Source organism: Medicago truncatula, chromosome 3 (genome assembly GCF_003473485.1).
Source record: "Medicago truncatula cultivar Jemalong A17 chromosome 3, MtrunA17r5.0-ANR, whole genome shotgun sequence".
Lineage (NCBI taxonomy): Eukaryota > Viridiplantae > Streptophyta > Magnoliopsida > Fabales > Fabaceae > Medicago > Medicago truncatula.
In genome coordinates, this window is record NC_053044.1 from 11,585,387 (window position 1) to 11,608,833 (window position 23,447).

General features: G+C 35.2%; 1 protein-coding gene and 2 pseudogenes across 1 annotated transcript; 2 read left to right on the top strand and 1 right to left on the bottom strand.

Annotated features, from left to right (window-relative positions):
• The first annotated feature begins 11,006 nt into the window (after positions 1 to 11,006).
• LOC25488791 (ran-binding protein 1 homolog b-like) lies at positions 11,007 to 11,916 on the top strand (annotated as a pseudogene).
• Positions 11,917 to 16,428: 4,512 nt separating this feature from the next.
• On the top strand, positions 16,429 to 17,523 carry LOC11405716 (serine/threonine-protein kinase STY13). The gene has a single exon (XM_003599445.3). The coding sequence runs from the start codon at positions 16,429 to 16,431 to the stop codon at positions 17,518 to 17,520; it is 1,092 nt and encodes a 363-aa protein (XP_003599493.2). The 3' UTR covers positions 17,521 to 17,523.
• Positions 17,524 to 21,134: 3,611 nt separating this feature from the next.
• LOC11406844 (F-box/kelch-repeat protein At3g23880-like) lies at positions 21,135 to 22,768 on the bottom strand (annotated as a pseudogene).
• Between the last annotated feature and the right edge of the window lie 679 nt (positions 22,769 to 23,447).

Below are 23,447 nucleotides of genomic sequence, written 5' to 3' on the forward strand. Positions count from 1 at the left end.
CGTCGCGATACCAGTGAGATTTAGCACGTTGTTTCCAGAACAGATCATCTTTCACTAGAAGCATGTCGAGCCGTTTCCTAATATTGTTGAAATAGTTAACATTGGATGAACAAACCTGGGTTCTAGCTTTAACAAGTTTCCTCCTGTACTTTTCAATTTCTTTTCTGATGGGTTGGCAGTTTTCTTTACTCCAAAGCTGAAGATCCTCTGCACACTGATCAAGCTTTTGCGTAATTTGGTTACTACCATAAGCATCCCACCTTTGTTCGACGAACGGTTTAAATTCTGGTTCAATTAGCCACGCATTTTCAAACCGAAAACCCCGGTTTCTACAACCTGCTGACAAACTCGGAACACACTCCAAAAGTAAAGGATAATGATCTCACGAAGTTGTCGTAAGACATTCGAGTCTACCAGTTGGGAACATATCAAACCAGTTATTGTTTGCCAAAGCCCTGTCAAGCTTTTCTTCTACTGCTCTCTCTGTCCCCAAACTTTTAAACCAAGTGAAATTGTATCCTTCCATACGAATATCAATCAAGCCAGCTTCCGAAACCGCTTCTTTGAACCCGTTAATCAACCAATTAGGTCTTTCTGCTCTGCCCTTCTTCTCAGATGCATGCAGAATGTCATTAAAATCTCCTATCACACACCATGGCAGTTGCGATATCAGTGATAACTGCTTCAAAAAATTCCAGGACGCCCTTCTCCTACCTCCCTCAGGAAAACCATAAAATCCTGTTAACCTCCAATTTCCTCTGATATTATCTGTAACTTCCACATCTACATGATTCTGTGAGTAATTTGTGATTTTACAATTAAAGTTCTTTTTCCAGAAAATAGCTAAACCCCCACCTCTTCCTTCTCTATCACAACAGAAACAAAAATCAAAACACAAAACATACTTCAATTCCTCGATTTTATTCGCATTACTCATAGTCTCAAATAGTATTATTACATCCGGATTGTAAGTCCGGTTGAGGTATTTAAGGTTTGGAATTGTACTCGGGCTCCCCAGGCCCCGACAATTCCATGCAATACAAATCATTTTGGTAGGCAGGCCTGGATTTCAGGTCCTGCCTTTACATTAACATCAAATTCAAAAGTAGGATTATCATGCATGGTGATGTCATCTCCAGCATGAGCCATAATTCTAACTTCAGAAGAGACCAGACCACTTCCTTCGCTGCTTTCTGTAACGCTTATCACATTCTGCACAACTTCATCATTCAACCTTACACGTTTTTTTGGAGCAGTTCCCTGATTTTTTTCCACTTGTATGTCCCCCACATGTCCCTTTCCACTTTGGGTTGGTTCATCTGTTAGGAATAAATGAGGTGCGACTCTTGTCTCATCGGTCATACCAGTCAGCAGCAATTGATCATTTGGCAATCCAAGATTAATTGATGGATGAACAGGGACCAATACCGCAGATTGGTTCTGCAGAGGATGTTTGTGAGTCAACAACACTGGGGCCCTGACAGAAAAAAGCCTCCCATTGAAATCAAGCGTTTCTCTTTCCCTACCTTTATCAGCATGTCTAATTATTCTCTGAGTAAAGACACTTGATGACAGATCAACTGTTACAGTTGGCTGATTGGGAACTGTAACTGCCATCGGAAACCACTTAGCATCAGCATCTTCCAATCCTCCGTTCTTACCCGCCACACGCTTAAAGAAAACAAGACTTCTGGTGATAACACAAATGTTTTCAAAGTATTAACGGTGATAACACAAAATATTCATACAACAACCACAACAACAATAAATAAATAATAGTAATAACATAAAAATTTGATTGATCAGTCTAAACCTAATTAATAAAAATTATTGCAGTCTAAATCTAATTAATAAAAATTATTGCAGTCTAAACTACATTACATGTTGCAGTTGATTTAGATTAGATTCAAGGAATCCGTTGGTACTATGTTTGTTGTTTTTTTGTATAATCTTACTATTGTTGTCAATTGCAATGAATGATGTCTTCAGACATAGTTCAATTAACAAATTTTATCGAGTGAAAATTGTCAGGCTTTAGCTATGACTCTTAGCAATCATTTGTGTTACGATGAGATTCCGTGCATTGAATTGTTTTTTTTTCTGAATGATTTTTTTCGTACATGCTTTACTTTAGCTCATTGCAACTATTGTGATAATTCTTCTTCCCCCTTGTTTATCTTCTGCTGCGAATGTCAAGTCAATTATTAACTCACTTTCAGTGTATTTGTCACTTATTTGTTCGGATGTTGTCATCATCTGGTGGTTTCAGTCTATTGCTGCTTCTACTGCAGCAAGGGATTAATAGCAGCTGGCGAGGTGATAAACTGAGATTTATTGCTCTTTTTTTTTCTGTCTACTTGCAGTTTCTTCGATTATCCGTGACCTTTTTATAACTCGAACTATGTAGTTGGGTATATTGTTTTGACTACCTCTGAGGGGCAAAAGTTATGATGTATAAGTTATTTCCTTATGCACCGTGCATAAACACATCATAACCATCAGATTTCTTTTATTTTAAACAAAAATGGTTTTGACTCACTTTGAGGATGTAGGAAGCAATTATGTTGAGATTTATGCACGGTGCATAAGGATTTCCTTATGCACCATAACCACTCCCGGCTAGTTAATTAGTATAATCCAATAAGGATTGCAAATTTTGATAGCCAGGGAATTTGTGTCCAAACCCGAGTGGCAGGGCAGTGGTTCTGTAAAAAAAAAAAAAAAAAAAAAAAAGCTTAATACAATCATTTAATCCATAATTTATTTTTGGTTTTCACTTTGGTCCATTAACTATAAAGTGTTTCAATTTGGTCCTATAAATTTTACGCCGTTTACTATTTTGCAAAATTTGTTAACTCATTTCCACATGTCAGTTAAGATTAATGATCAACGGTTGAATTTAAAAAGCACACATGGCATATCATGGACTATGATAAATTCTATATTCATCTTCCAACTTCATACCCAAAACAAAAACTAATAACTCACATCAGCAATCTCCATTACATTCCAAGCAACACGCACATTACAAGAACCAAAAACAATGAACTTCATCAACAAACAAAACAGTATTACCATAAAAAACAATACTACCATCTTCAATAACAGGTAAAAATGAATCTTATTGAGATTTATTAAACCTATGAACTTCATCAACAAGCAAAACAGTAGTTTGATTTGTTTTAACTCTAACTTTCCTAGCTTGATGAATTAATAATGGCTTTTGCAATGGTGGTTTTACTTGTACCCGATGGACCCCACTAGAGGATTGAAGGTAAACGTTTGTGTTGAATTGATTAACGAAGAATTGAGTTTGATAATAAGAGATGATCTTGTCTGACAACCTTGTCGAGTGTTCTGGGTCGGAGTCGTTCGAACAATGGTTCATGTGTTTGAGGTTGTTGTTTTTTGGAACTTGTTTTGAAGAAGAAAGAGGATTTGTTTTGCTGTGTTGGTGATAGCTTAATGCGTTTGTTTGGTCTTGTTGTTATGCTTGAATGGGTTGTTGTGGGGTTTGGAAGAAACAATCGAGTTTGGGTTGAAAAGCAGAAGAAGGTGAAGGTGAATTGGTTGGAAGTTGAATTGGTGAAGGTGAAGATGAAGAGGGAAGAAGATGACCATAGAAGTTATCCTATGTTGTGAGTCCACTGTATGCCATGTGTGCTTTTTTAAATCCAACCGTTGATCACTAATCTTAACTGACATGTGGAAAGAAGTTAACAGATTTTGCAAAATATTAACAGAGAGGACCAAAATAAAAAACGGCATAAAATTTATGGGACCAAATTGAGACACTTTATAGTTAGGGGACCAAAATGAAAACCAAAAATAAGTTAAGGGATCAAATGATGTATTAAGCCAAAAAAAAAAAGACGTGTTTGGAGGATTCTGTCATCCTTTCTCTCATTCCCTCTCCTAACTCTATCTCTTTCTAAAGAGTTCATCTTTGCTCCATTTACCATCATAGATGTGTGACATGTGGAAAAAATAGAAAATCAACAGCTACGATTAAAAGGGTTGAAAAAAGCACTTGATTTATCAGAATCAAGGCTACACGCTTTTGTTCTTCTTCTGTCAGATACCATCATCACTTTCGTGCTTCTCTCTCCCTCTCGCTGGTGCTGGCGCCGGTGCTTCCCTTTCCGTTCATACAGCGGCGGCAGTGCCTATACATGATTATTTTCCATGGTAGATTCCATCATACAAGTAACTGAAATTAATAGTTGAATACAAATCAAATTGTTTTAGTCTTGACATACTCATTCGGTGAATCAAAATTTAATTTTTGGTGCAACGTTGAGTAGTCCATATATGTTCCATCGCTGCTGCTATTTACTTGTATAGCCAGCCATCACCTTTATTCGTTATTGTGAATTGTGATGTTAATTGTGTTTGACTTTCAACAAGTGGCAAAACTTTCACAATGCAACCATTACCACGCAGAGGTGCAAATGACCATGTTATAGACAGTTGCATCAGCCAGTTTACAGAAATCAGAAATTTAAATTGCGGCTTAGCTACAGTTCCATCCACCGCCGTATGAACGGAACGGAAAGTGTCGGGCCTGTAACGCCCCAATTTTATTTAATTATTTTTAGTTGATTTAAAGCCTTTTATGTGATTTTTAAATGATTTATGTTGATTTTGTGGTGTGGTGTAGTTTATTAAATGGCTATTTTTATTATTTAATAGAATAAGTGAGAATTAGGAATTATTTTGGAGTTTGGGGTTAAATTAGAATTAATAGAATTAAGAGGAGTTAAGGAATATTGGGAGGTTATATTTATTAAAGAATTAGAAAATAGAAGTCAGAAGCAGTTTTTACGTACAACAGAGAAAAGGGAGAAAAGTCAAGAAAAGGGAAGAGGACCTAGAAGGGTTGCGATTTCGATTATCGAAGGTAAGGGTGAGGTTTACTTTCAATAGTATAGATTATAATTCTGATTTTGATTTAATATGTTTCTGGTAGAAATTGGGAAATTTAAGATTAGGTTTTGATTATTGATTTTTGAATGAAAAAGTGTAGAAACCATAGAATTGAATGGTGAAAAGAGTGGTTAATCAGGTAGGTTAGTGATGGGTTAACGTTTTAATGATAGGGTAATCATATGGTGATGATTATGGATGATTTTGGAGAGTTTAGGGTTAAGTAACGGAGCCAAGGAGGCTCCCATGGTAGAAAATCGCAAAAAATCTGTAATTTCAATATGTCTGATGCATACCCTGTTTCATGTTCTTACGTCTTTTTCACACGTTTCTGTTTTGAATTGGCCTTTGGTGTGAACATGAAAGTTGTAGATAATTTTGTTAGCTTTCCAATGGCTTTGGTCTGACATGAAAATAATTTTGGTTTTTAAGATATGATGAAAATGCTCCAAGGAGGTCTTAGTGAAATCTTATGAAAATTCAGCATAACCGTTTCTAAGTTAATCCAAAACTTATGGGATAATTCCAAAGCTCAAAACTAGAAGTACTATGAGTTCAATTAAGGTGTTTAAGAGTATTTAATCCATGTTGTGAGTTGAACTTTGGGATATCAATGAAAGTTATATAGGATATTAAGGATGATCTGTGAAGCTGATTGTGATGAATTGAGGTTATTTTTAATATGATATAATTGCATACGCATTACTTGGATTATGTGGGAATGTTAGATAGTGTTGAATTGCAAGATATTGTTATATCACGCTGTCTGTATACTGTTTGTGTTGCTGTTGATTGAGTATGATTGTTGCTGATTGTTGATTTATGTTTAACTGCATTCCATTAGAATACACAAGGTGTAGGTTCGAGTTGTAAAAGTTGCAAGTTGTCGTTCTAAGTAAAGGAGTCATAGGTTGTTGATGTTGACCAAGTTGGGGAGTAAGTCATAGTTATTATGCACAGTTGTTGTCGTTTTCGTAGTTGAGTTGTATGCTGATATACACAAAGTCGAGTTCATTACATAAACATAAAGCGGTGAGGGCTCATGCCCTGGAACGCCTTGTCGTTCAAATTGGTGAGGGCTTATGCCCTGTAATGCTTTGTCATTCAATCTGTTGAGGGCTCATGCCCTGGAATGTTAATCATTCAACCGTTGAGGGCTTATGCCCTGGAATGCCTTGTCATTCAATCTGTTGAGGGCTCATGCCCTAGAATGATCATCATTCAAATTGTTGGGGGCTTATGCCCCGGAATGCTTAGTCATTCAACCCGTTGAAAATGGTACCAAAAGCCTTTAGATGTTGTCGTTGTTGTTGTCGTTGTTGTTGATTATGCCGTTGTAGTGATCGTTGATGGAATTATTGTTATTGTTGTTTGTTATGTCGTTGTAGTGGTCGCTGCTGGAGTTATTGTCGTTGTAGTTGATTGTGTCGTTGACGTAGTTATCGATTGAGTTGTTGTTGTCGTCGTTGGTTGATTTAGTAAGTTTTATTAAAGTTGAAGAAGTATGAATATTAATGTTGAACATATGTTGTTAATTATATTATTTAATTAAGTTGTTAAATGCAGTATATGATCATATATATATATATATATATATATACCTATTATTATTGTTTGTGAATCTCACCCCTTCTGCTTGGAAATGTTGCCCTTCGTTTGGGTAACTTGCAGGTAATGAAGATTAGTAGGAGTGGTGGCTCAAGTGTCTTAGGGCTCTGATACGTAACGGGATGGGAAATTGTTGCTATGTTTATCATTCCTTTATGTATCAATTCTGGAACATGTTGTTGGAGCTTTTATTATCGACGAAACAAATTATTGATGACTTTTTATGTTGAGGCCTTTGCGCCAGAATTTATTGGTGGTAATTATTATTAAATGATTGAAAACATTCCGCTGTGAAGTATTGATTTATCTATCAAGGTTGATTTTAATAAATAGCATTCTTTTCTATTTGAGAAATTTTGAAAATTAGTGTGACATTCCCGTTTGCGATGAACTCTGATTTATACTTGGTTATTTTTATTTAAAAATTAGTTGTTGGGATAACGGGGTGTTACAGCGCCGACACCAACGAGAGGGAGAGAGAAGCACGAAAGTGATGATGGTGAGAGGAGGAGGAAGGGTCGTGGGTGGAGTTGGTATCTGACAGAACAAGAACAAAAGCGCGTAGCCTTAATTTTGGCAAAACAAGTGTTTTTTCCAACCATTTTAATTCCAGCCCTTTGTTTTCTATTTTGCCACATGTCACACATCTATGATGGTAAATGGGGTAAATGGAGCAAAGATGGATTCTTTTCTCAGGGCCATTCCTAGAGTTTTACGGGCCTTAGGCATAGAGTTCAACTTTGCTCCATTTACTCGGACTCATTTACTCCTTTCCATTGTATAGATTTTGACATGTGGCAAAAAGAAAATCAAGGGTTGAGATTACAAGTTGAAAAAAATCATTTGTTTACTGGAAAAACAATACGCTTCTTCTTCCTTCTTCCTTCTTTCTTCCATTCACCATAATCGAAATTGCTACCTCTCCCTCTCATCGGTGTTCCACCGGAACCGTCCGTCACTGTCAATCCAGAGGCGGATCTCTCCCTCTCACCGGCGTTACCCGCTGCTACATCCTTCAAATTGTTCCACCTTTAGCATTAACCATGGATTGAGAGCTCTATGAGGGAGGGGAAGTAACACAGCATAATGGATTTCATATTCATTTGTACTTCATTAAGGATTATATGCCTTGATTTAAATCAAGTTGTTTGATTTCTTCTTAGTTTTAGGGATTCAATTTTTCTCAAATTGAAATATTAAATCAACAAAACATAATAGGTTTCCTGGTAACAACACAAATCACCATGGCAGGGGCGGCGGTGGTGTACGAGAAAGAGGGAGAGGCAACATGAAGATGATGCGAGGAGGAAGATGGTGGAGAAAGAGGGGGTATTGTTGTTGTTTACGGAGATGGTAAAGGAATTAGATAGATCAATCTCTATTTTAACCTTTTAATTTCATCCCTTAGATTTATTTTTGCCACATGTCACACATCTATACATTGGAAAGGAGTAACTTGAGCAAAGTTAAATGGAGTAAAGTTTAACTCTTAGGCATAATATGAGAAAAAGACGAGTCCAGATATGCTCCATTTATCGTTTGCTTCATTTAATCCATTTAGGTATTTAGATGAAATACATTTGGCAAAAATATAATCAAGGGTTGAGATTTAACATTAAAAAAAATAAGAGTTTGTTTAACAAAATAAATAAAATCTCCCTTCCTTTTTCACCTCCCCCTACGATCTCCATCTTCTTCACCCCTTTCTTTTCATCGCCGCCCACCGTCACCCCCAGCATTATCCATTTCTGCCACCGCCATCCTATTAGTCAGCACTGTGAGCATAAGAGTTGCTTGTTAATTTTACCACTGAACTTGCGATTTTTTTGTTACTGTTACGTGTTATAGGTTCAAGCTTTTTGGTTGTTGTTTTTGAGCAGAAATTCCCCCAATCAAAGGTTTCACAGTAGTACCTTGACCCATTATTGTGACAGCGGATATGAATTTGTTTGTGGTCGTGGCGTCGACACGAGATTGAACGGAATAGGGGAGAGTTACGACCTTGTGATTGGTTGAGATGGTGATGGCCAACGATGGACGACGATGAGAGCAGTGAGGAGAAGAAGATTGAGATGCAATGACGAGAGTAAAGAGAATATTCAGATCACAGGAAGAAAGGGAAGGTGAGAGAAAGGAGAGATATTTCATTTTTGTTGTTTTTATTAAATAATAAATACTTTTTTTAAGTTTTAAATCTCAGCCCTTAAATTTTTTTTTTGCCACATGTCTAACATCTAAATTCTAAATGGAGCATACCTGGACTCGAAAAGAATCCTTTATATAATATGCCATAATTTTTTTTTTAGCTAATTGTTGTCATTTTATTAGCTCTTCATTTTGTTTTTTTTTCCCACTTTGCACTACTAAATAATTTTTTTTAGACAAAATCTGAAAATAAATCAAATATTTTATAGACACCAAAACAAAATAAAGTACCGTAAAAGAGAACAATAGCACCTGTTAAATGCGTTTCACATCGGTTTCATGATCTTGAATGCGTCTCGCATGATCTTGCAATATCAAATTCAATTTTGCAATCCTTTCAATCAATTCAAGAAAGTTGACATTACAATATTGATATAATTTATTTTTTTGGGAAGGGTAGAAAGACAAGAATAAAATTAATTTCGTAGGCTCATTTTCAACTAAAATGAAATTTGTTTTGTTATGAAAATTATCCAAATTTCTTGGATAATAAATATCACCAATATTTTTAATATTAGTGAGGCACATTATTAGGAACAAAAGGCCTAAAAAAATATCTCCAATTTATTCTATAATAAATTTTTTGGACATTATTAAGAAAAACCAATTTTTTTATAGGGAGGGTGTATATAGAAATTTGTGTTATATGATGGTATATATGGAAAATCTCGCCAAAAGGGCCTAAAGCATTAACATACGTGAGCCCAACCCTTCATCATGTAAAATATTTGGGACCTTTTCAGTAAACTTTGATGTATAAACTCCCAATAAACTAAATATTCCTATATACACCCGACCCCATAAAAAAAATTTAGGGCCCCCTAACGGCATGGGCCTTAGGCCGTCACACTCTCGGCCTATGCCTAGGGCCGACCCTTATCTTTCTTAACCATGCTCTCGCACGATGATAGTTTTCTTTTTTAATGAAGAGAGAGTGAGATTAAGAGAGAGAGAGAGAGAGAGAGAGAGAGAGAGAGAGAGAGAGAGATAGAGTTAGAAGAGAGGAGAGAAAATAGGAGAGGATCCAATTTGGTTGTTGGATCCTAAAGTTATAAGAGGTATTTTGTGGGATTGAGAGCATTTTTTTTCTTATTTGTGAAGTGGTTTCCGTGCTTAAACCCTAAACCCTAAAACAATCATACAACATCATCCAAGAAAGGTTATAAGAATATCCTATTGACCTCAAATGTTCTGAATTTATATAACATAATCTAAAATTTACAAACCGTATAACTCTAAATGTTTTCAGCAACATCAGGCCCGTTCCTAGAGTTTTACGGGCCTTAGGCATAATATGAAAAAATGGCCCTTACATAATGCATCATAATTTTTTTAGCTCATTGTTGTGTTTTTTCGTTTTTTTATTTCGCTTTTCACTACAAAATAAATGTTTTTTTAGACAACATCTGAAAATAAATTAAATATTCTATATACACCAAAACAAAATAAAAATACCGTAGAAGTAGAAAAAAATAGCAAATGCGAAGTAGACTGAAATTTTAGCACCCTATTTTCAACTAAAATATAATTTGCTTTGTTATGAAAATTATCCCAATTTCTTGGATAATAAATATCGTCGATATTTTTAATATTAGCGAAGCACATTATTAGGAACAAAGGGCCCAAAAAAATATCACCAATTTCTTCGATAATAAATTTTTGAGCGTATTACCAAGAACAACCAAATTTTTTTATAGGAGGGTGTATATAGAAATTTTTGTGTTACATGGGATATATATAGCAAATCTCACTAAAAGAGCCAAAAATATTAACAAATGTCAGCCCATTCCTTTATCATGTTAAAGTTTGGGCCTTTGCAGATAATTTTTCTATATATACACCTCCTTACCTTAAAAAAAATTTGGGCCCCTGCCGGCATGGGCCCTAGACCGTCGCACTCGCGGCCTATGCCCTAGGGCCGGCCCTGAGCAACATATCCTATAACAGCAAAATTTGAACCCAAAATGCAAATGTAAGGTTCCCTTCCCTTCATTTCAACAAGCTTTACTTCAAAAATGGGCATGATGAAAATGACAGTGAATATATAAATTAAAACAACATCAGAAAAATAAGTATCACACACACACTTCACTAAAGAGAAAAACTATAAAAAAGAATATTAATAGATACAAAGAAGCACAGTCAAGTATATAAATACGTTAGCACAGTAGAAAAAGAAACAAAATAATAATTTGCAAATGAAAAAAACTCTTGCAATGACATTAAATACAATGTATTATAGACTGCAATATTTAAACAATATGAAGAGTTCAAACCCTTTCTCTCTCTAGAACATGGCTGATCCCGAGCACCGCGAAGAGGAGGAAGCACCCGCCGTCGGTGACGACGAAGACACCCGAGCACAAGTCGCTCCGATCGTCCAACTCCAAGAAGTTGCCGTCACTACCGGTGAAGAAGACGAAGAATCCATTCTAGATCTCAAATCGAAGCTTTACCGTTTCGATAAAGATGGAAATCAGTGGAAGGAGAGAGGTGCTGGTACGGTGAAGTTCTTGAAGCATAAGGTTACTGGTAAAGTGAGGCTTCTCATGAGGCAATCGAAGACACTCAATATCTGCGCTAATCATCTCATTATACCTACGATGAGCGTTCAAGAGTATGATGAGAATGAGAAATCTTGTGTTTGGCATGCCAGGGATTTTGCTGATGGTGAACTTAAGGATGAGCTTTTTGCAAAATCTTTATGGAAACATTCCAAGAAGTTGCCGAGTCCCAGAAGCAAGTGGATGACCAGGATGCATCTGCAGTAGCTTCTGATTATTCGAATGACAATCTGCCTCTGCCATCCATTCGAGGGGAGGTTCTAAGCATTAAGATCTCACAGACAGTCTATGAGAAAGGATTGGATGCTTGCAAGCGGAATTTACGTGGTCAATTGGTTTTAAACAAGGGTGATAAACCTTACATGAAAAAGGATCTAGAAATGAAAATCTTTGGAATATTACAGGCGCGTGGTCCTTGCGTTCTTTAGGAAGGGGATTTTATGAATTCTCATTTGCCTCCGAGGATGATTTACGATCGGTTTGGGCGTTGGGTACGGTGAATTTGAAACCTGGACTTTTACGGTTGTTCGAATGGACTAAAGACTTCAGTATCTATACGCAACGTAACACTCACGCACAGGTTTGGAGACGGTTGATGGCTTTACCTCAACAGTATTGGATAGAGAGAACACTTCGTGAAATTGCTAGTGCCGTAGGCACCCCATTGATTATTGATAATGCGACAACAAAGCGCGTTTTTGGCCACTACGCTGGAACTCTATGATATGGATTTTACACGTAAGCTCTTTCATGAACTTGTTGTTGAAAGGGAAGGTTATTCATTTCCCGTTGAGGTGGTTTATGAGCGCATGCCGGATTATTGCACACATTGTCATACTATAGGTCATGATGTCTCTTCTTCTCGGTGGTTGTTTCCCCGAAAGGACAAGGTCGGTAATGCAGCCAAGGAAATTGTGGATCAAGGAAAGAAACCAGTGCAGGCTAAGAGGTCAGAGTGGGTGCCTCTTAAGGAAAACCCATCTGGTATAGGATCTTTGAGAGCTTTTCAGGATCCACAGATTGTTCCTAGTCCGACAGTAGTGGAGAATTTGGAGAACACTTCTGTTCCACAGCAGCAGCAGACAATTCATGACGACATTCCTTTGATTAACATCAGCTCTACCAACGCTTTTCTTGAATTGGAGGACAATTTTCAAACCACTGCAGCAGCGGCTCAGCCTGTTGATGAAGGTACTACGCAACATATTGTACCGCCTCAGGAAATTGTGTCTGTTGCTGCAGCTGAACATGAGGTGGAACGTGCAGATGATGTCAGCCAGAAGGATGCACGTTCTGATGATGTTTCCACAAAACTACAGATGGAGGCACACACAATTACTCAGAATGTGGAAGATAAAATACATCAAGAGAAGTTACCTAGTAACTCCATCCATGTCCTGGAGAAAATCATTGAAACTCAGGAAGAAAAGTTTGTAGCAGATACTGCAGCAACATTTTATGGACGTTATGGCATTGGAACAAACAGCAAACAATCAAATGATGTCGAATAATACAGGAAACAACGCAAGTGACGAAGCAGTTACGGGGATCACACATGATGCTCCTGTGCGTATGTTTCCTACTCACCATCAGGAAATTCAGGTTTCGAAAAATTTCCAAAGGGACTTGGATTATGGGTCCGAATTCGTGAATATGATCAATGGATGGCGGACGAAGATTTTACGCAAGTTCTATCCAAGAAACAGCAGCAGGCAGTGAAAAAGAAAGTGTTAGGAAAAGCCTCGTATAACACCCGTGCAAAGGGTACGCATCCTCCTTCCAAATAAATTCCTCTATAATAATTGCTCTAAAGAAGGCAGAAGGTCTACTTTGATGTGTAAAGAAATTGTAGTTTTTGGAATGGAAAAGAACGGAAGCATGATCATCTACAAATACCTCAGGATTGGAGAGGAATATGGTTTAGTCAATATTTCTTGGAACATGGAAATTGAAGGACTAGCATATCTCCATAATAATTGTGGCCCCATAGGACAATATGGAGCCAATTCGAGATTTTCGATACGGCCTTATATAGGATTCTATAAATAACTTATTTTCTTTTGTGATAGGGTTGGTTTGTCCGACTATAGATCTCCTTAGTTTGTAGTAGTTTTTTTCAGCATTTTTTTTGTTTGTTTTCTTTCGAGGGTTTTGGCCTAGTCCCCCTCTTCTTTTATATTTTTTTTCCCTTTTTTTGATAAAATTTTAGAGTTTGACGACATAAGACGGAGGTTTCTCGGGGTGCCAACCTAATTGGGATGTCGGTGTTTCGTCCCGATGTCTGTCCTTAGTCCTTGCTAAGCAAATATATATATATATATATATATATATATATATATATATATATATATATATATATATATATATTCACGGTAGCAATGAAATGATCAATTAAAAAAACTGAAATAGACCAAATAAATAATACCTCTTGTTTTAATTAAAAATAAAATAGACCAGAAAATTGCCATAATTGCTCGTGAAATAATGGCCTAAAATTATGGAATATTTTTATAAACAATTATATATGTCATTAAAGAATACAGGTTTTTTCGTTAGTTGACAAACTAAATAAAATTTTGATTTTTATTACTAAAAATAGAATTTTGAACTTGAAAATGGGAAGAAGGCATGTGCTTGTTTGAAGTAATTTTCCCTATGCTTAAATATGTATTTTGTTCCTGCAAATACAGGTCATTTGAATTTTCGTCCCTGAAGTTACTAATCCTTCCAATTCCCTGTAAATATTAATCATTTGACTTTTGATCCTAATTACATCTGATTAGTAACTTCATGGACGAAAATTCAAATGACATATATTTGCAGGGATGAAAGTCTATTTAAGCAAACCACCTCGCTGAATCATCACTTGCCACATGGGCACCACGTCGCTAATGACAGCCCACCTCAGCAAAAAAATTTAATTATGACCAAAAGTCAAATGATTAATATTTGCAGGGGCAGATTGGAAGGATTAGTAACTTCAGGGACGAAAATTCAAATGACCTATATTTGCAGAGACGAAAAACATATTTAAGCATTTTCCCTAAATTAAATGATTGATACAATTGTACCTAAAAAAAATTATTGATACAATTCTAATTTTTAATAAGCCATTATATGTACTTGATATATATACTTTTTTTTTTTTACAACATAAACTTTTTTTGACAAAACGTATACTTTTTTTTCAAAGGGTACATGATACATATACAAGTAAGCAAGTAATGTTGATTAGCAAATAAAAGAAACTCTTGCAAGGTAAATTTTTTTATTTTTTTGGTTAAGAGGTAGATGTTTATTATATAAATAAATCATTCTGATTCTTTTTTTTTTTGTTTGGTCAAGTGATTCTTTTTATAAGAAACAAAAATGTAGAACCATTTTTTTTAAAATTTGATTATTTTTATAAGAAATATGGACTAGTTTTCATTTGTGCCATCTCTTCTCTTAAACATACATTTAGAATAAAAAAAAAAATAGAACAAGTACACGTGAGATCTCAAAATCAAATGCATAAAAAAAGTATACATATTTCCTCAAAAAATAAAAAATACATATGTCTATCACATTGTTTCACAAATATAGAAATTACAATTATAGATATTTAAATTATAATTACAATTTGATTATGGAATATAAAAGGGAATAACGTACCGTAGCCTCCATAAAATAAAAGAAGAAGTATTATATTTACTTGAAAACATTTAAAAGGATGTTAATTTGAATTTATTACATACGATTACATCCATAATAATAGTTGAGTCACATCTAGAAATCACATTCAAATCAAATAGAGTTTTTTTATTTATACCCCATGTTTTTCTGGTTACACCCAAATTTTCTTAAAAGTTTTTTTTATAATACCAAAATTGCCCTTTTATGTAAATTTTCTTAAAACCCTAATTTTATTCATTGTCACTGAGTTTCACCCTCTTTCACCCCACAAGCGATCACGATCAAACAATTTAATGTTCAATATCAATCTCCATGAAAATTAAAGAGTGAATCAAAATATTTTTCATCCATACTCAATTGGATATAAGTAAGTGAATTTCTTCTTCTATTTGCAAGTTTCAATTTTTTTCCTTCAACTGCACTGATGCACTGTACGATTACGGTTTTAATTTACATTGGTAAGGTTAACTTAAATTAAGTTTAAGTAGGTTCACGTAAACTAAGTTTACATGAACCTACTTAAACTGAATTTACATGAACCTACTTAAACTAAGTTTACATGAACCTACTTAAACTGAATTTACATGAACCTACTTAAACTGAGTTTACATGAACCTACTTAAACTGAGTTTACAGAACAAGGAAAACACAAAATCGCAGTACTGAGAACCCATAAGAAGAAAAACACAATTGATTGAAGAACAACACTTGCTAACCTGATTTGCTTCGAATTTTCTTTGAAATCATGAATGGACGTGAGAAAGTATGGTTTTGAAATTCTTCGCAGAACACAATCGATCTATTGCAGAATTATGGTTTTGGAAGAGGGGTTTTGGGATGTAACCAAGAAAGAAGGAATATGCTTTTTGAAAATCAAATTTTATGAAAGGGTAATCTTGTCATTTTGGGGTGCAACCATGATTAACTAGGGTGCAAGTAGAAAAACTCAATCAAATATGAAATTCATTATTCACAGTAACAACAAAATATATTTTTTAATCAAAAAAATAAAAATATAAAAAATTCAACTATTAGCAGAAAAATAAAAAATCTTCTCCTAAAAAAAAACACAAAATATAAATCATATAAATTATAAAATATATATATTCATGGAGATTATAATATTGACTAGGAAAAATAAAAATATTGTCTAGAAAAATAAAAATATTCATTCAAAAAAAAATATATATATATATATAATCGATTAAAATGTTACTTATTCCCATTAAAAAAGTTTCTAATATTACGTCTTTTTCATTGATTACAAAATCAAACTCCATTTTTTTTGGTAGTGCAATCAAACTCCATTTAATTGAAAGATATATTGCCGAAACAAAATTATATACTTTATTTTTTCTTTGTCTTTGCGGTTTAGTTTGCAAAGAAATACAAAGTTTGGTATTCCTTGATGAAAAGAATGTTTCCAATAGATCTCAACAAGAGTAATACCATGTTTGGTGAGGGTACCAATAACAGCAGTGTTGGGTCCAATGATTCCCATACCCGCATGTTGGATCACCAAGGATTGAAGTGGCACGCCAACGATAACTACTCGGTTGCCCAAAGCGCCAATCTACGGGGAAGAGTCACTCATGCATTGAGTAATGATGCTTTAGCTCAAGCTCTGATGGACTTTAGTTCTCCGACGGTAGGGCTTGAAAATTTTGAAGAGTGGACGATTGATTTGAGGAAGCTGAATATGGGCGAGGCTTTTGCGCAAGGATCTTTTGGGAAACTCTACCGAGGTACTTACAACGGGGAGGATGTCGCTATCAAAATCTTGGAGAGGACTGAGAATGATAGGGCACAGGTTCAGTTGATGGAACAACAATTTCAGCAGGAGGTTATGATGCTTGCTACATTGAAGCATCCTAATATAGTTCGTTTCATAGGTGCATGCCGTAAACCTATGGTCTGGTGCATCGTTACTGAGTATGCTAAGGGTGGATCAGTTCGACAGTTCTTAAACCAACGTCAAAACCGAGCAGTTCCCCTTAAACAAGCTGTCAAACAAGCTTTGGATGTTGCAAGAGGCATGGCTTATGTTCATGGTCTAGGGTTGATTCACAGGGACTTGAAATCTGACAACCTATTGATTTTTGGTGACAAGTCAATCAAAATTGCTGACTTTGGAGTGGCTCGGATTGAGGTGCACACTGAAGGAATGACTCCCGAGACTGGAACATACCGTTGGATGGCTCCGGAGATGATCCAACATAGGCCTTACACACATAAAGTGGATGTATATAGTTTTGGGATTGTTCTCTGGGAGCTTATCACTGGTATGCTTCCATTTCAGAACATGACAGCAGTACAGGCAGCATTTGCAGTTGTCAACAGAAATGTCCGCCCAATCTTGCCCGATGATTGTTTGCCTGTTCTCCGTGAAATCATGACAAGGTGCTGGGATGCCAATCCTGATGTTAGGCCACCATTTGCTGAAATTGTAGCAATGCTTGAAAGTGCCGAGATTGAGGTCATGACAACAGTCCGGAAGGCCAGGTTCAGGTGCTGCATATCCCAACCAATGACGGCGGAGTGATCCGGTTAAAAAGCTTTGATTAGACTCTGACTATTTAACAGCTTTGTTTATTTGCGTGTTTTATTAGACTCTGACTATATAATAGCTTTGTTTATTTGCGTGTTTTATTAGGCGATCGGACTATAAAATAGCTTTTTTTATTTGCGTCTTTTATTTCTTTCTTCTGAAGGAAAAATGAAAATATTATCTGAAGACCTTTGATTTGTTTGGTTTCTGTTTACCGAACCGTCTTTTGAATTAGTAAAGAGATGATATGTCTCTTACAATTTTCTTGTAAATTAAGTTTGTCGTGTTACTTTTGAATTTATTCTGGCTTTTCTATTTCTGTTTCATAATATTAGCTATATACACTTACTTACTACTAGCAATTTCTGTTGCCATTTAATGTGACTGAACTGTATATAAAAACATGGCTGCAACTGAGTTTGCAAGATCACTTGTATTCTCCAAATTTAGGGTTTTGAGAAAGGTGCTTCTTCTATTGCAATTATAACAAAGACTATTTATATTCAATATAGATATTTCTTCAGAAGCCTATTGGTGGTGCTTCTTGTCAATTGTTCTATCACATTGAAATGTTGGAACCTTTTATGTTTACTATTTTGCTTGAAATGTTTACTACTTTGCCTTTTATGAAAGAGGCAATTAGATTCGTCATTCCACTCTTCCTATTTCTACTATGACTCCTTTCAATTGTGGTGAAATTCACTAACCAATTTGTTCGCAACTCGCGTATACTCATTGCCTTGCACATACCTGTGCTATTGCTAAAGAAAACAAGTTAGCAACTTCCTCCGACCTGAACTGTTGTTTTTTTCCTGCAAGCATTAAGAATATGGCATAAATATATTCATCTGTGTACTATGCGGTGTCGTGAAATTCAAAAACTTAATTATAGTAGTCCCTTGGCTTAGTTGTATTTTTACATTTTCGCTATTTTATTCCAAAGAATCTGATAAAGATACATATAAAGAAAATTTCCATTTTGCACAGCTGAGCAAATGTTTGGCATCCACTAGTGCAGTTGAACTTACTGACTCTAGTCTGCTGGTTGTTTGATCGTTAACAGGCCACTTTGCCATTCTTTCTTTGGGATTTTTCACTACCACTTTCTGACGACGTGATTCTTCAAAATCACTTCCACCGTTGAAAAATGCTGCATTCACTTTATCCTTGTGTGGATGGTTTTTTAGCCAATAATTAACCACGCCAATTCGTTCTTCTTCTTCACCTTGCCCTGAATTACTTGATGCAACACTCCGGTTATTGTAATCACTATTAACTTCATTTCATATCTGACTTCTAAAATCATGATTTGTTGAATAAGACTTATTCAAATCTATTTAAAAATAAGAGTCACTAAATTCGTGACTTGTATCATCAGAAAGAGGAGCCATTTTATCACGAAGTTGTGTTTTTCCTTCCAAAATTTTTGTAGAAACAGAATGAGTACTTCTAAATTTTCTGTTTCTTGCAATTCAAGTTCAAGAATCATGGTTTTTCCATTGCTTGTGCTATGCTTTTTCAATGGAATAAACAATTTCTTATTCCATCCAGAAACTGCACTATCAATTATAATTCCTCCACCAATTTTCTGTGCCGCCGAATTCATCGTCTTATAGTCACACCCTTTTTCCCTTAGCAAATGAGGTTCTAGGTTTTCGACTAAAGGTGTTTTGTAACAAACATTCTGAAGATAGAATGGACAAGTTTTGCACATGTATATAGTATTAAATCATTGTCGTCAACATCATCATTCTGCAAGATTTTAATTTAGTCGGTCATCCTTCTAATACGAAAATGAAAACAAATCTTACTAACTGTATGCTTCATATCGGACAGTAAACAAGTCAACTGTGATGTACTTATTGTTGCGTCCACTTCCTCATGTATTTCCATCACTTCAAACCTTAATGTAAGAAACATAAGCACAATCAGCATCATATTTATGAAAACTTCCTAAACTAACGAACAGAGAACAGTTCCCGAACTTCTATGGTAGAACATTGCTAGACAAGAGCAATTTCTACGGCAAGATGATTGACAGGAGGACATATCGATTTTCAAAAGAGAAAAAGAAAATAAAAAACAAAGTTACCAAGTCCGTCAATACCTTTCAGAAATTCGAAAGTTTTTTCTCATTTATCATCACAATGACAAGGAGAAACAAAACAAGGTTTATGACTAGGAACAGCAGGACAGCTACACCTAAGGTTGTTGTGTGCATATGTTGTATATCTTCAATATGAACAATAGAGAATTTATTTAAGAGACTAATAATAAAAATATTAAGGGTAAATACCTCTTTTTGTCCTTGTAATATTACCGAATTCCGGTTTTAGTCCCTGTAAATAAAAAGACTTAGATTTTGTCCTTGTAATTTCAGATTCTTCCACTTTTGGTCCATCCTTTCATCAAGTCAACAAAATATGCATCAATTACGTCCCTGTAATTTCAGATTCCTCCCACTTTTGGTCCCTGTAATTTCAGATTCCTCCACTTTTAGAGAAGCAAATGGCGGCGGCGGCGAGGAGAGAGAAGCACCACTGTGGAAGGAGAGAGAGGCACGGTGAAGGTGAAGGTGAGCTTCGCGAGAGAATAGTGAGAAAAGTGTGAAACGCGTGTGATGAAATGACAGAGAATTGTGAAATGTTTGTATTTTAGGTGTTATTTTAAATCCTTCAAATTTTGCAAAAGAGAAATTCTTATCTAAATGCCTTGAATTTAAAAAATGACTTAAATATTTTCCCAAACAATGGAATTTGGGTCAAGTCAATTTAAATTCTCCAAAAAATTACATTCCCTCATTAAAATACTCTATCCAAACACACTCTTAGGGTTTTGGTAAATTGTGTGAATTAGAGAGAATGAAAAGAGAGAAGAGATAATGGAATTGAAAAATGAAAATTGTTATTGATACTTATGAAAATATACAAAGGAGGTAGCTTATATACAATGTCTAGCTAGGTTGCTTGAAGCACAAACAATGTAACAAACTCTAGATCTTATTTGCTAACCTCTAACAAACTTGTAACAATCTTCATAACAAGCTAAAACAAAATGTGATTATTCACTGATTGTGATTATCACTAAACTAAACTTGAATTAAAACAAACTAACAAGATGAACTATGTTGTGAATCATCAATTCAAAAAGCTTTAGCTTTTTTAGGTGGAAAATACATGAATAGTTTTTATATCATATCTTTAACATAACCCCCTGAAACTACTCTACACCACTTGATCAAAGCCTGTGATACCATTTCATGAACAAACTATGCCAAAAGCTGTGATACCATTTCATCAACAAACTATGCTGAAAGCTGTGTTAAAATTTTCCTACAATTAGGATCAGTGGTGACTTAACTTGTATGTATCTTATCTTACCTTATGATCTAAAAGTTTTATTTCTTGTTTTAAACAGAGAAATAGTAAGGGCCAAAGTTATTAGAGTCAACTGAAATTGAAAGACAGAACCTTCTATTTCGTTCAAACATATATGTGGTCATGATCAAACATCTAAATAAGTACTTGAAGTTAGATTCATGTAATTATGATTTTGATCTTGATCAACATGCAAAAACTCATCAAATAAACCACCACTATCTTATAACATAAATGCAAACAAGGAACATAACATAGATTAAAATTTAAAACCCAATTAAGTTGCACATGCAAAATTAACTGTGAATCACACAAACGAAGTTCCAACATTTCAATGAACATTACAAATATCTGACCAATAAACATATTACATTAGCTCATGTGGCATACTGGATCATATTACAAACACAATCGAACACATATTACCCAACTAGTGCAGCCACCCAAGAGTTTATAATGCACTATAATTATAAATATCAAGAATTTGAAGAATGGTTCATAACCTCAGTCTTCTTCTCCGTGTCGTCATCTTAAATTTGCTCACTTTCATCGGGGAGTGAAAGCAGGGACTCTATACATAGCCAGTAGGGGTCCACATGGTTCGTTATAGTATGAGCGGTTCTCTAGCAACTGACCATTGCCATCATACTTCACCAATCCAGTACCACCATTTGTCCCAATAATATGACCACATTTTGTAAAGCATATTGGCGGATCGTACTGAATGCAAATGCCATCAATAGATAAGACAAGAGCCTTAGTCCAAGACGAATGCACTTTGTATTCTTTCATAACCCATATTTCAATTGTTTCATCCCCCATAGCCCATAGACTAAGAAATTCTCCAAATATCCACAAATCACAATCTATAGGTTCATGATCAAAACCATATGGAAAAGGCATCTCTAAAAGTTTCCTTTCCACTAAATCAAAGCCAACAATAACATCCATTGACAAATCATGGCGAAAAGAGAACCAATGAATAGTCCCATTAAAAAGCGTCCCTACCTTGGGATCATCATTTGCATTCATATAATAAGGGAAGTGAGTATACTTCACCAATCCATGACACTCAATTTCTTTCCATGTATTCGCTCTCAATGAGAAAAACTTCAAACGTGATGAAATATTATCTTCAATTGGGTCTACACTTTTATCATAGGACACTGATACCACCAAGTAATCATCTCTTGAATGGTCATACCCAAAACCATATAGACAACATACATATTTTGCATCTAAATTGGAAGGAGGAAAAGGTATTTGTCTGAGACGTCCAGTGGATGGATTCCATAGGTAGATGTGTAAAGAATAAGTCAAAACAATAAATCCTCGACATGAACTTTTAATTTCAAGATTAGAATAAGATTCGGGAAGTATAAAATTAAAGTTCAGTGAAGTAGAAGCAGAATCATCGTTAAGCGATGCTTCAAAATCTATGGATCGAATTTCAAGAGCTGGAGTTGACATGAACACAATTCTATTAGTGTGTGTTCTAGTGGAAAGGTCAAAATGCGATTTTGCAAAGTGAGGATCAGAGATAAGAGTTAACCATGACTTACAAACACACTTGAAACGTATAAGTGACTTCACCGGCAACCTCAACAAGATTTGTATGATCAATTCATGAGGCAGATACAGGCCGGTCTTCGTCTCCATCTGTCTTCCTTCTCTGCAATTGTAACTAATTTAATTTATGACTTGTGAAAGATAAAGTATTACTACGTTGGTGATGAGATAGTAAGAGAGGGCTCAGTGATATTTAATCCTTCTCTGGTACTCTTCAAAAGTTCATTGTTACATGAATGTGATGGTCCATTCTTTAAGTCAACGAACATTATTTATATATTGCAAAGGGAAAAGCAGTAAACATTGCGTGAAAGCCAACCCAACATGTTACTTTTATATTAAAAATGATTAAATACATGACTAACTCTTTTGTGGAGAAAATTCAATGAAAGAGAACAATACATCGTGTGTGTTTAATAACTTCAAAATTAGCCACCCATAAACGGATGAAAGACATGCTTTTGCAATTCAGGAAATAGCCAAAAACTAGTTTAAATTGGTCATTTGATCCCTGGCTAGTTTTAGTTTCATTTTGGTCCCATAAATTCTAAAAAGTTATTTGATCTCTAGGTTAACCTTAATCAGAAATGTATACGTTGAACCAACATTTTAGATAATTCACCATAGACTTTATTAATTTTTTAATTTCAGCTCTTTAATCTATTTTTTAAAAAGAGGAAGATTAGATTTTAGAGATTCATTGTATCTAACAGCGAACCATCAACAACTATTTATTTCCCTTTTATTCATCATCTTTCTTTCTCTATATCATCTTCGACATATCCTTTATACACCTTCATCATATTAAAAAAATGTATATTCGAGAAAGTCAATTCATCTCCCACCTCCACTCCTTCATCTCTCCCACATGCATCAACCTTCATCCTCCTCCCTTTCCATAAATCTTTCGCACCCATCAATCTTTCATGAATCAAATCGAGAGAAAAAGAAGCAAACAGTTTAATAGGATATATG